The following is an 11762-nucleotide window of genomic DNA, read 5'->3' as shown; positions in this document are numbered from 1 at the left end:
CTCCTCAGGATCACGACAGTGGTGTTATATTTTCTTCTTTCCATCCACCACTAGTACGTGCCTTTCAAACATTTTCCCTGAATACTTTCAGCACTTATGAACGTAAATGGTTATGTGCTTCTCTTACTTACACTGTGAAGCTGGAAAGGCTCTCCCTAGTCTCAGGAGGTGGCACAGAGATACTTCTATCGCCTGTGCAGCAGTTTTGCTTTGGCAAGACAGTCTGGGGAGCAGGGATTGTCCTGCAGAGCACCGGCTGCTCGGAAGCCGCAGCCCGCCCCGCTTCCTTCCCCGCGGCAGGTGCACACGGCAGGGGCGGCCGCGGAACGCCGGGCCCCTCACACGAGGGCGCTGCGCTCGGGGGACTCGGCGGGAAAGGCCTTCGGGTGCGGGAACGGCCCTCGAGTACGGGAGCGGTCCTCGAGTGCGAGAACGGCCCTCGAATGCGAGAACGGCCCTCGAGTACAGGAGCGCTCCGCGGTAGGAACGGCTCACGTGTGCGGGAGCTGCTCTGGTGTGCGGGAGCGACCCTCGCGTGTGGGGCGGAGCGGCGGCCGGTAGGGGGCGCACTCCCGGCGGCACCCGCCCTCGGCCGGCTGAGGCACCGCCCCATCAGTGAGGCCCCGCCCTCAGCGGGGAGGCCCCACCCTCCCCTCGCGTTCCCTACTGGGGGCGGGGCCAGGCTGGCAACACTGGCTCTCATTGGTGTAGGCTCCCGCTGGCCCCGCCCCGCGAGCGGCGCGGGGAAGGAGCCGCGTCCCGCAGGGCGCGAGTCCCGCGGCGCTCCCGCTCTGTGGCCGGTTACTGTCCGCGCCCCGAGCGCCGTCCCGGTGCTCTCCGTCAGTGGGGCGGCCCGCCGCCAAGGCACCGACTGTCCGGTGTCTGTCGCCGTGCCGGGCGCGGGGCGGAGGGGCGGCCGGCGCATGGCGCGCTGCGGCGGCGGCGCAGTGCCGAAGGGCCCCGGCCCGGCGGCGGCGGAGAGGCAGCGGCTGAAGGAGGCGCTGGCCGAGCAGCTCCGGCAGGACCTCGACAGGTGGGCGCGGGGCGGCGGCCGAGCCGGGGCGGCGCCGGGCGGGGCGGGGACACGCAGTAACGGTGCCGTCCCGCAGGCTGCTGGCGGAGGGGACCCACTCCGACGTGACCTTCCAAGTGGGCAACGAGGAGGTGCGGGTGCACCGGGCGGTGCTGCTGGCGCGGGCGCCGCTGCTCTGCGAACGTCTGGTGGGGAGGCAGCTGCAGCTGCACGGCCTGGAACCCGCGGAGTTACGGGAATTGCTGCGGTGAGTGCGCGGCCGCGGCGGGATCGATGGGCTGGCTCGGCATCATCGCTCCCGTGTCATGCCTCTTTCTTTTCTCCCAGTGCCAGTACCTGTTTTAAAGCTTTTCCCATTCAAGGCAGTACTTTCGCAGCCTTCCTGCAGAGTTTGCAGAGGACTTTCTGTAACTTCTTCTTTTCCTCTGCCTTTGCCCTTCTGCTGATAGCACATGGCTGTACTCTCCACCTTAGCGTGCTTTTTTGTTGTGTATAAAGGTCTTGTAATAGAAAAAGAGGAAAAACCAGCACAAGTCCTTTGAGATTGTCTGTGCCTACTAAAACCCTTTCCAGGAAGAGTCCCAGATGAAAACTGCAAATAAAACCAACTCTCAGCTCATATTTGAAAAAGTTATGGATATAGGAATCGAGGAGAACTTCAGCAAGTTGGAGGAAAATGCATTAAATTCAAAACTCATCTCTCAAGTCCTAGTGAACCACAGGCCAAACACAGTCTAGCTTTGGTGCAGGCTGGGATCCCAGAGGGAGATGTGTGGGCTGGCTGCTCCCCAGGGACTAGTGCAAGGGCCAGCATGTTCTTGCACTGCCAGCTATTTTCCCAGTGCCACATATGCAACATCTCTCATGTCTTGCTCCAAACCTTAGGTGAGTTTCATGAGGGGTGTTGGCTGGTGCTGCCACCAGACCTTGCAATCCTCCTTCTTCTAAGTTTCTCTAATCCCTTTTTCAAAGAACTGCTTTTCTGTAACAAAGCTCTGGTATTGCCACCTACTTTCCCTAAAAAAGAGTTGGTGTTAGAGCTGATCGGCACTTACAGGAATGCACCAGGAGCAAAGTGGTGGAAAGAAATCATTCTGGGATTTCACATGAATTCAAGACGTGCCTAGAAAATGTAGGTACTTGCAGGCTCCTGAGATTGTTGCCAACAGCAACGTGATAGTGTTGCAGTTTAAAGTTTAGTACTTGAAACACAGCCTAATTATGAAAGAAAACTTTGAGCCCAGAGTAATATCTGAAACATAGAATCCTTGCAGTGGAGCAGCTTGATTACCAGGCATTTGTTCGGTTACTGCCACAGCGTGGCAGGAGAATTAGCAAAACAAGTGGTAAGAAACAAAACAGCATGGGTTTTGTCTTGTGTTTTTCCTGATTTCATTGTTACTGTGATGCCATTAATTTCTTTCACATTCATCTAAGTGGTGTTACAGAAGAATTTCATAGAGAAGTAGGAGAATGCAATTTAAAAAAATGAAATTAATTTTGAAACAATTATTCTGAATAATTATTTATATACTGTTATATCAGGGGCTTGTATTCCTAATGGTAAGCACTTCATATGTCACTGATACTTGCTTTCAGTTTTGTCTGAGTTTGCTATAAGGCAAGGAAGTTCTGCATGTTCTCCAAAAAGCATGGTATTGGACAACACCTTTAAACTCAGCTCAACTAATTGTAAACCTTGTATCTTTTCACGGTGAGTTTAGAATCTTCAAATGAACTCCCCATATGTTCTAAGCTGTGTATGAAGTGTGCTTTGCAAGATAATTGCTTTTTCTTAATTTAGTTTTCAGTGCTGTTTGGTACTTCACCTTTTGAGTCCTCTAACCTAGCACATTCTGTGGAGATTGATGCTTACAGAATGCACTGAACTTTGAACTCATTTGGACCAAAGAAAGGATTGGTTGAAAAGAGCCTAATCCATTGTTCAGGTGATCAAGTAGTATCAGTGGCTGCTGAATCTCAGTGGTTTCTCACTGTTAAGATGTAAATTAATTAGATCTTCATAAGTGCAAAACAGTGCCTTAAATTGGAGCTTTAGTTGTACTGGAAGCCAGCCTGGTTCTTCGAGCATGTAAACTGCCATGATGAGTTGTAACAGAGACCTGTAGCTGCAGCTGAGCTCCTGAGAGAGTTATTTCTTCTATGAAAGTTCTGGTTTCTTGTATATATGGAGAAGTAGAATACTAGTAACAGTATTGCAGAGTTCATCAAAGCTGTAACAAAATCTCATTCCTTTTCCTGTTTGTATTCAGCTTCTTTTATCGCTTTCATTTTCCCAAGTAAGACTTAACTTTCCATGGGGATTTGGGGACTTTATTTTCTCATGAGCTATATCTGGCCTGCCTCTCAGTGATGCATGCTTCCTGTGGGCCTCTGTCTCCCTTCATCAGGAGACTTGAAGTGGGCCATGTGTCACTTGGGTGCTGAAGGCTGTGCAGCTCCTCTTCCCTCTTGTTTGGGGCAGGAGACAGGACATAGTAAACTTCATGCTGATCTTTCCGCATAGCTTCAGCACAAAGTAGGTGAGCAACTAAGCAGTGCTTTGTTTCCCTCTGTACACTTGCATAATCTGAGGACACCAGGAAGAAACTTCTGGTCCCCAGAAGACACTATGCATGCTACATTTGTCCCAGGTGAAATTAATGCAATATTCACTCTGCCCTCCAGTAGCCTTCTGTCATTCTTCAGGACACAACTAGAAAAACATCAGCAGCTGCAAGTACATTGATGGCTGGAGATGCTTGCCTAGGCAGGGTTCTGCAGTGTGCCTCAAGAAGAGAAAATCAGCATCCCTGAAGGATGGCTGTCTGTCACAGATCATTACTGTCTTGCCTGCTGAGAGGCAAACTGCTTTTTATTTTCTCTTGCAGATGGACAAAATACTGCTTTAGCAATAAAAATCTAGATATTATCTCTTAATATTTCTGTTAGAGGGTCTAATACAAGGAAGGACAGAGAAGGACCAAATGACAGTGAGATCCAGTTAAAAAGCAATCAAATACAATCAAATACAAAGGAATACGATTGTCATTGTGACAGTTACTGCCACAGGGGTTAGTTTGCAATACCAGCAGTTGATTTAAAGACCAGCCAAGCCTTTAACCATGTTACGCTTACAGAATTCTGTACCAGGCAGGACAAGGATGCTACGTCTTGTTTAGGTGCAGGCAGAAATCTTTTAGAAGGTAACCTCTAGGCAGCATGATGGCAATAACTTCTTTCAGTAGAGTCTGTGTATGCACACCTTTCCTTTGTATAAAAAATCTCCAGCTATAGTAACTGCTATGAATACAACAGATACCCTGTTCCTGTTTCATCTGCCACCTAGCCACACCTCTTGCAAACTCACTGTTGCTCATGTCTATCAGATTCTTTTCTGTGTACAGGGAAAAAACCGCAAGCCATAAGGTGGGGTACCTGTTAAAATTACACAGCATCATACTGACACTACAGAAGTGGTGGATTAGCACTATTTCCAGCATAATATTCTCTTCCATGTGAGGTTTTCATAAACAAGTTATGCCAAATAGAATGTTTGTGAATATTTGTTCTTTAAATACAGTTTCCAGTTAGAGTTCCACTGGATAACACTGGATTATAAAGTAGTGAAAAAGGAAATTACTTTTCCAAATAAATTGTCTATGAGTTTCCCAGTTGCTGGACTGCCATAGTCCCCATTGGATAATGGGTTTTAGAGGAAACAAACCTGAGTTATGCATGTGTACTGAATTCATTTATGTATACACCTCAGCAATTGTACTGTTAATATCTCTGCTTGTGTATTGCCCCTAGGGGGGGGGGTATGGTTGCAGACCACTTTATTTCAGAAGAATAGCCCTGCCACACATATTCTTGGAATTTTGTAGTTTATACAGACTGTTCTGATATGGTCCTTCCCTTTTATCACTTGTGCCTATTGATGTGGTGTACCTTACCATGCAAGGAGTATCTTCTCTGACTGATTCATGGAACTTGAAAACTGATCAGCTGCATAAAGGGCTTTTTGTGGTGCTTGCAGGTGGATTTTTTTGGCACAACTGTTCTTTTCCCTGGGCATAAGGGAATCAGCAGTACAGATGTTTTTAATTGTCTTTCCCTTTTGCTATTATTGTGCTAGGTTGGGAAGCATTTTATATCTGAAAAGCAATAGATGGTCAGTTCATAGGTTAGGAGACCTGAAAGCACATAGATACACAACAACCTTAAAATCCCATGTGAAAAGGGTCCTGATCTTGCTCTTTCCATGTGAAATCTTATTCTTCCTGTTGCATCCTTTCCTGATGCGTGCTTTCAAAATTAAACAAAATATTAACGTTCTTATTCCCTACATTCTTATTTCTTCTTCTCTCCTGGTGAGGACCTGTATCACATAGACCAAAAAAATGCTACCTATCTCAATCCTTTAAATACAGGACTCAAGAAGGAAGATGATTTCTTTGTATGTTTTCTCTGCCCTGTCAGAGTACAGTGTTCAAATAACACACTCAAATTACTGTTATCTGAGTATTAACAAAAAAGCCTCTTTGCCATGGAGTGAGTGACTAAAGCAGATCTCTGGATATTTCTGCTGCATCCAAAGGAACTGTAGCTCTTCTGTTAAACTTTGCTAACTTCATCTAGATGGTATGAAACCAAGGATAAGACGTGTTGTCTGTGCTGGAGTGCAGTATGTTTCTATAAATGTGAGATCTCTGCAGTCACAGACTGCAGGCTTTGTTAGCCTTTCCAGATCCTGAGCCAAAAATAAGCTGGTGAAACAGATGGGAAAGTGGGAAGCTGGAATTACTAGATAGGCAAAGTGAAAGTTCTTGGGTAATCTTAACTGCAAATTTTTGTGCTTGAAGTGCTTCCTTTGAGATTAAAATTTATTTCTCCAATTCATTTCTATCTCTATACATTTTTTATGATTTTTTTACTGTAATCTTGATGTTAGATGGTTTTGGTATTTTGTGGTGCTTGTTTATGCTTTTCAAGCAATTGCAGAAATAAGTTTTCCAAAGATACATTTTTATAAAGGTTGGGTTTTTTAAGCACAAGAGAGTCCAATTCTTTGTTTTCTGGTCATGAATTTTGTTAGATTAAAAATGTAATTTTTTGTTTTCTTCAATTGAAAAATCATGAGAGTAAAAATCAGTGTCATATTCTAGGATTCTATATTCATCTGATATAAATCTTAAAGAAACTGAGGAGCTGTTTATGACGATAATACAAGAAAGCAACACTACTAGTCTTCATAACACTCAACAAAATGTAAATTGTCTTGGACAAAGCAAAAGAACACCAGCTGATCAGACTACTCCAAGTGGAGCTGTGCAGAAAGGAGTTGTTTGTTTGGTTGGTATTGAGAAAGAAATTCCAGAAGCTGTCATTGATGCAGAAAGTGACAAAGCTGCTGCAGGTAGGTTTGGAATTGCACTTTTTTCTCTTTTTGTCTTTTAAATTGTCCAAATAGTTCTACACTTGTACAAATGCAGGCAAAATTAAAACTATTGTTACAGCACAGCTGGATATTCTTTTCTTTGGTCCACCTCATGATCTCACACTTTGAAGAAATTAATTGCTGCAGAAGTTAGGCAAGCACAGTTCCAAGCCTGTGTGTGATGTAATAAATCTGGAGTTGCCAGGCACCAGGCATGGTCACCACCATGTCCTGCCTTTTCCCTGGAATACAGTGAGCTCCACTCTTCACCATGTGGGACTTCCACACAGTAGAGTCTCTCCCTTGTTTTCCTTCCCTAGCGAATTGCACTGGTTACACTGCTGTTTTAGGAGGGTTCTGGAACCTTTCAGAATCTGCCATACTACAGCTCTGAATGAAATCATACAAGGAAGTTTAACTGCATCTTCCCCAGAGGTGCTGGCTGCTCCAGCTGTGTCAGTGCCAGGGCTCAAGCAGCACATCTGTTCAGGTGGGACCTGTGGCACTGCATCTCCCCAGACTTCCTCAGGGGCTGTGCTTCTTCAGTGCAGAGTGCCAGACCTCTGCAGAAAAGAATGAACTGGGTGATCTTATGATCTTATGAAAGAGTAACTGTAGCTCTTCTGTAGATACCAAATAGGGAGCATTGGTCAAGTTTCTGATAAGTCAAAATAAGAAGTAAAAAGTGATGTTTGGAGAACTTTTCAGGGAAAAGCTTGAATATGCAATATGAAAAAATTTAATTAGGTCAGATTCTTTTCAAATATTTTGTCTGTGCACTGCCAATAGTCTCTTGTACACCTGACCAAGTGAAAACAGCTTTTTCCTCCTATATGCAGGTAATTCCAAAGTAGAAACTGCATCTGTATTAGGAGAAGACTTATTGATGCTCTACAAGAAGTGCTGTTGCCCAGATATTAATATTTGCGTAGAAGGCAAAAATTTTCAAGCTCACAGGTACATAAGTATTTACAGTAAAGAGTTTTTCAATCAATAACCATCTGGTATAAAATGCTGCTATTACTGTTATCTCTAAGAAGCTTTTGCTGGCGCTGTTCTGTAGCTGTGAACTGTTACAGGTTTTAGGTCTTATGTGTGGAGTGGCTGTACTTTGATATTAATGAATATAATTTATCATCAACTGCCACTATTTTGAAAACAACTGTGCTTTTAGCAGTTTTAAGATTGCCACTGTAATCTCATATATTGAGCAAATACTTATGGAAATACTTGTAGATTTTTTTCCTAACTATATATATATATATAAATATATATATGAATAACAAAATATTTTTTAAAAACTGTGATCTGTAAAGAAAACAAAAATCTACTAATAAACTATTCAGTTACTAATGCTGAATAAAATTTCCATATAGGCAGAAAATTTCTGGAGCAGTAATTTTTGTTTTGGCTCTTCAGAATCTGTGCATACAAAATCTGGTTTTACTTTCATTACTTCAGTTATGTAGATGTAAAGATTGTCAGGAGCCTTTCCTAGATTGAAAGTCCAAGACCGTTTAAGAACTTTGGCTTATTGTACTCCTGTGGCTTGGGAAAGCAAATTAAAGTGTCAGTACCATTCCTTGTACTTTTGATATAGGTCTGTTTACATTTGAGATAGCAAACTAGACAGCCTGTATTTTGTTCCCTTTGAGAATATAAAGTAACTGAGAGGGACTATAAAAACCCTCCATTACTTTTAGTACTTTTTCAACACAAAACTGGAGGGACAATTTGTTACTGACATTACACTATCTTTAGAGAAGGTATATCACAATTGTGTGGGTATTTGGATATGTGCTACATTTTCAGAATGAAGTGTAGTAAAGAATGTTCGTTTCTTCTGGTCTACATTATATGTTCTCAGATACGTAAGTTTGAAAAACAAATGCTTTAATGCAGAAAAAATACTGCAACAAAGAGCTTCTATCAGCAGAGCTTTAATTTAGGCCACTTACTGCCTGGAGCTATGTATCTAGTTTAACTAGCATCAGAAGATACAGCAGTAAATCACAGAGAAAACAAGGGTGTTCTGAAACAGGCACAGGACTTGAGCTCGTTTTAGCACTGGGTCATGTGAACAGTAGGAGCTAATAAGGGCAATGGAACTTTCAATTTCATTGTGGCAAAAGCACCGCAATGATTTACTTACTGTAAGGGTTTTTTTTTTTAAGTTCTCAAACAGGAGACAGACTAGGCCCCCAGAGTCCCCCACCACTTGTGTCAGTATTCCTTACCTTCTCATGAAGTCCTGTCAACTTCCAATAGACTTCAGTGTTGCTGGTTTATGTCTTCCTAGTGTTGCATTCTTACAGAGCTCTGCATGAAGCAAGTCAGATTTGGCTGGTAATAAAACTGGCACCAACCATCACTGTAGGAAAGCACAGAGAAATTTATTTCAAAATAATTTAGTATCTCCATATACTTTATAAATATATGCTGATAAAATTTAAGTTTAGGTACTGCATATTTGTCCATATTCTGCTGAGTACCTGTCTTACTTAAAATGAGTCTTTGAAATACCAATTCTAATTATGCCCTTGAAGTTGACTGATCACTGTTCATTACTAAAATTTATTTTTAACAGAATAAAAAACTGGAGATAAGTGTATTCCATATCTCTATGATACTGTTATTGTATCTTATAACAAAAAGATTGTGTGTGTACCCAGAATTTCATGCACTTCAGGTTAGGATGTAATACCCATTTACATGTGGATGTATTTCACTAAGATATGAAGCCTTTAGTAAAAGCTTTGTTATTATTATTTTTGCTGGATGACTCACGGGAGGAATGTGCCAGAAGTTTCTAATTAAAGTATTGAGACTTCTGAAGCAGGAGGAGAGATGAGAAAATACAGAATATAAAATGACTGTAAAAGAGACCATAAATAGTCTTCTTCATGCTTCTTCCTACGCAAAATGAGAGTGCTCAGAAACATTTGAAGAGACAAATACATGTAACAGAAAGGATTCTCAAGCCTAGTATAATGTTTTGCTTTTTCTGCCACAGGAAATACATGACATAAGCTAATTTTAGAAATAAAAGTGTAATGACAAAATTCTATGTATGAGAATATTATCTGTGGCTGTAGTAAGCCTGATAAGGTACATAAAGGCTAACACTTTAACTGGTGTGGATATGGAAAACTGAAATCACAAAGCAGTTTTCATCCACTGTCTTGTCTTCCTCTCTGCCACTGCACTTCCACCTTAAGAGCCCTGCTGCAAAGGTCTTCTGACCTGATATTTGGAAGACTGATACTGATAGAGATACTGAGCTACACAGACTGCAGCTCTGGGGTTTCTTTATTCTCTTTTATGGATGTAGTAGTAAACTGAATTAGCCCTGTTATGGCCAGTTATATGCCTTTTAAATATAGAAGGACACTAAGTGTGAACAGAAGTAGCTGACAGCTCTTGTTGTAAAAACACATCTTATTGTCCCAGCATGTGCTAATAGCAAGTTTTGTTTGAATTTGGTGGGTAGAAAATTCTGAATACATGACATTACATACTTATCATTTTGATAAATACCCATTTTGTAATAGAAGAATTTAAGATGTTCAGGATATAATTGTTTATAAAGGGGCTGTATAAACTATTTATTTACTTTATTTAATAACTGTTATTTACTCTGATTTATAAATATAAATAAAGCAGGAGAAATAAATGTGAAATTTTATATAAAAGGAAGATGCTTGTGGTAATAGATTTCCTCTGTGTGAATCTCAAAGTCATACTAAAAACAAGCTTTAACTGAAAAATTTATAGAGTACTGTTTGGTTTTTTCTATAGCATATTTTGAAATTCCAAACATACAGGGAGAAAAGGCATGCAGTACACAGCGACACCTTAATGCATAAAGGGCAAAGATTTAAGTCAATGTTATCAAAGAGTCTCATCATGAATATTTGTATGTACTGGAATAATGTTTACTTTTTCTCTCTCAGGGCCATTTTATGTGCCAGATCTAGTTACTTTGCTGCCATGCTGAGTGGAAGTTGGGCTGAGAGCTCTCAAGAGCACATCACTCTTCAAGGGTAAGTGTTGTCTCTGCAAGTCGTGTGGGAGCAAAGGTAGGCAATTTACAATTGCTGCAAATATGTAACAACTGTGCTGTGAACACAGCGCTGAAGATTAATATGCCTTGACACTTTTCTCCAGCCTGATACATTTCCTGAGTACTGTTTTGACTTCAGGATGAAACTCTGTGTGTAGTGTATTTGTTAATATTGTCAGATGATTCAGAAACGTCTTTTTCATCAGCAGAAGGGCACTAATCCTTTTGTGTAGAGTATGTTTTAATATTCACAATCTTCTTGAAAATTCTTTTCTTTCACTTCTTGTTGTACATGTCATGAAATGTGTGTGATCAGTGTATTTTCCTATTTATTTGTACAATAAGTATATTTACAATGTAAAGATAAATAACATTTCCTAAATAGTGTTTAATTATGATATTTCAGCAGCATACACTAAAGCAATTTTATCTAGTGGGCTTGTTCACCATGGCTTTCTGCATGAGAATAATGGAGCTGTCACTGTAGGATGAATACTTAAGACTTCACAGATAAGCTGGGGACTGTTCTTTTCAGTAGTTAGGTTAGAGATCTTTTCAGTATCAGAAAACTCTATTGAAATACATTCAATTTCCTTTAAAAGCAGAGGAGTACTGATCCATGTACATGTTAGCTTTTTTTTTCAGGCATGATGTTGGTTGACTCAGTTTTCTTCAGAAAGAACTGTGTACCTTACAGTGCTGCAAAATGTAACTGCTTTGTGTTAATATAAAATCTCTTGGCCAAGTGATACTTTCTTAAATGTTCATTTTAGTTCCCTGGCAGTGTAATAATGCTGCTGCAACATCACAAAGGTTATGTGTTGATTTGGTTATAATTCCAAGGCTTTATAAAGCAATATATTTGCAATTTAATTTATTCCTTCATTTTTATGGTGTTTTAGAGGCTGATAGTCAGGTGTTTACACTTATCTCTCTGTAATTGATTTCTCTGTGGTTAAGAAATTTTATCCTTATTTTTCAGTAGAGGCATTCTCTGGAGAAGTACTGAATCCTTATATGAGACTGCTCTCATGCCAATGTCTCATAATTTCTGTTATTATGAGTCATATGCATAATTTTACCTTTTCCAGTTCACTTTTCTGCTTAGTGCTGGTTTCTGTGCTGTTTTCTACAACACTTATAAATGAAGTACATATGGCTTATTCTGAAATAATGAGAATTTTGCTTAAGGTAACAGCTGTCAAGGCTGTGGGGAAACTCCTCCT

General features: G+C 41.3%; 1 protein-coding gene across 1 annotated transcript in view; it reads left to right on the top strand.

Moving 5' to 3' along the window:
• Positions 1–803: 803 nt before the first annotated feature.
• The window catches only part of BTBD8 (BTB domain containing 8), a 31197-nt gene continuing 20238 nt past the window's right edge, over positions 804–11762 (top strand). Inside the window, exons 1-5 of the mRNA XM_058808572.1 lie at positions 804–1033; positions 1110–1280; positions 6202–6452; positions 7313–7430; positions 10427–10516. Of these exons, the coding sequence (XP_058664555.1) occupies positions 924–1033; positions 1110–1280; positions 6202–6452; positions 7313–7430; positions 10427–10516 (740 nt within the window). The 5' untranslated portion in view covers positions 804–923. The remainder of the gene's footprint in view (positions 1034–1109; positions 1281–6201; positions 6453–7312; positions 7431–10426; positions 10517–11762) is intronic.

Source organism: Ammospiza caudacuta, chromosome 7, assembly GCF_027887145.1.
Source record: "Ammospiza caudacuta isolate bAmmCau1 chromosome 7, bAmmCau1.pri, whole genome shotgun sequence".
Taxonomy (NCBI): Eukaryota; Metazoa; Chordata; class Aves; order Passeriformes; family Passerellidae; genus Ammospiza; species Ammospiza caudacuta.
Note: the sequence above shows the minus strand (reverse complement) of the source record. Positions and strands in the feature narration are given on the sequence as shown.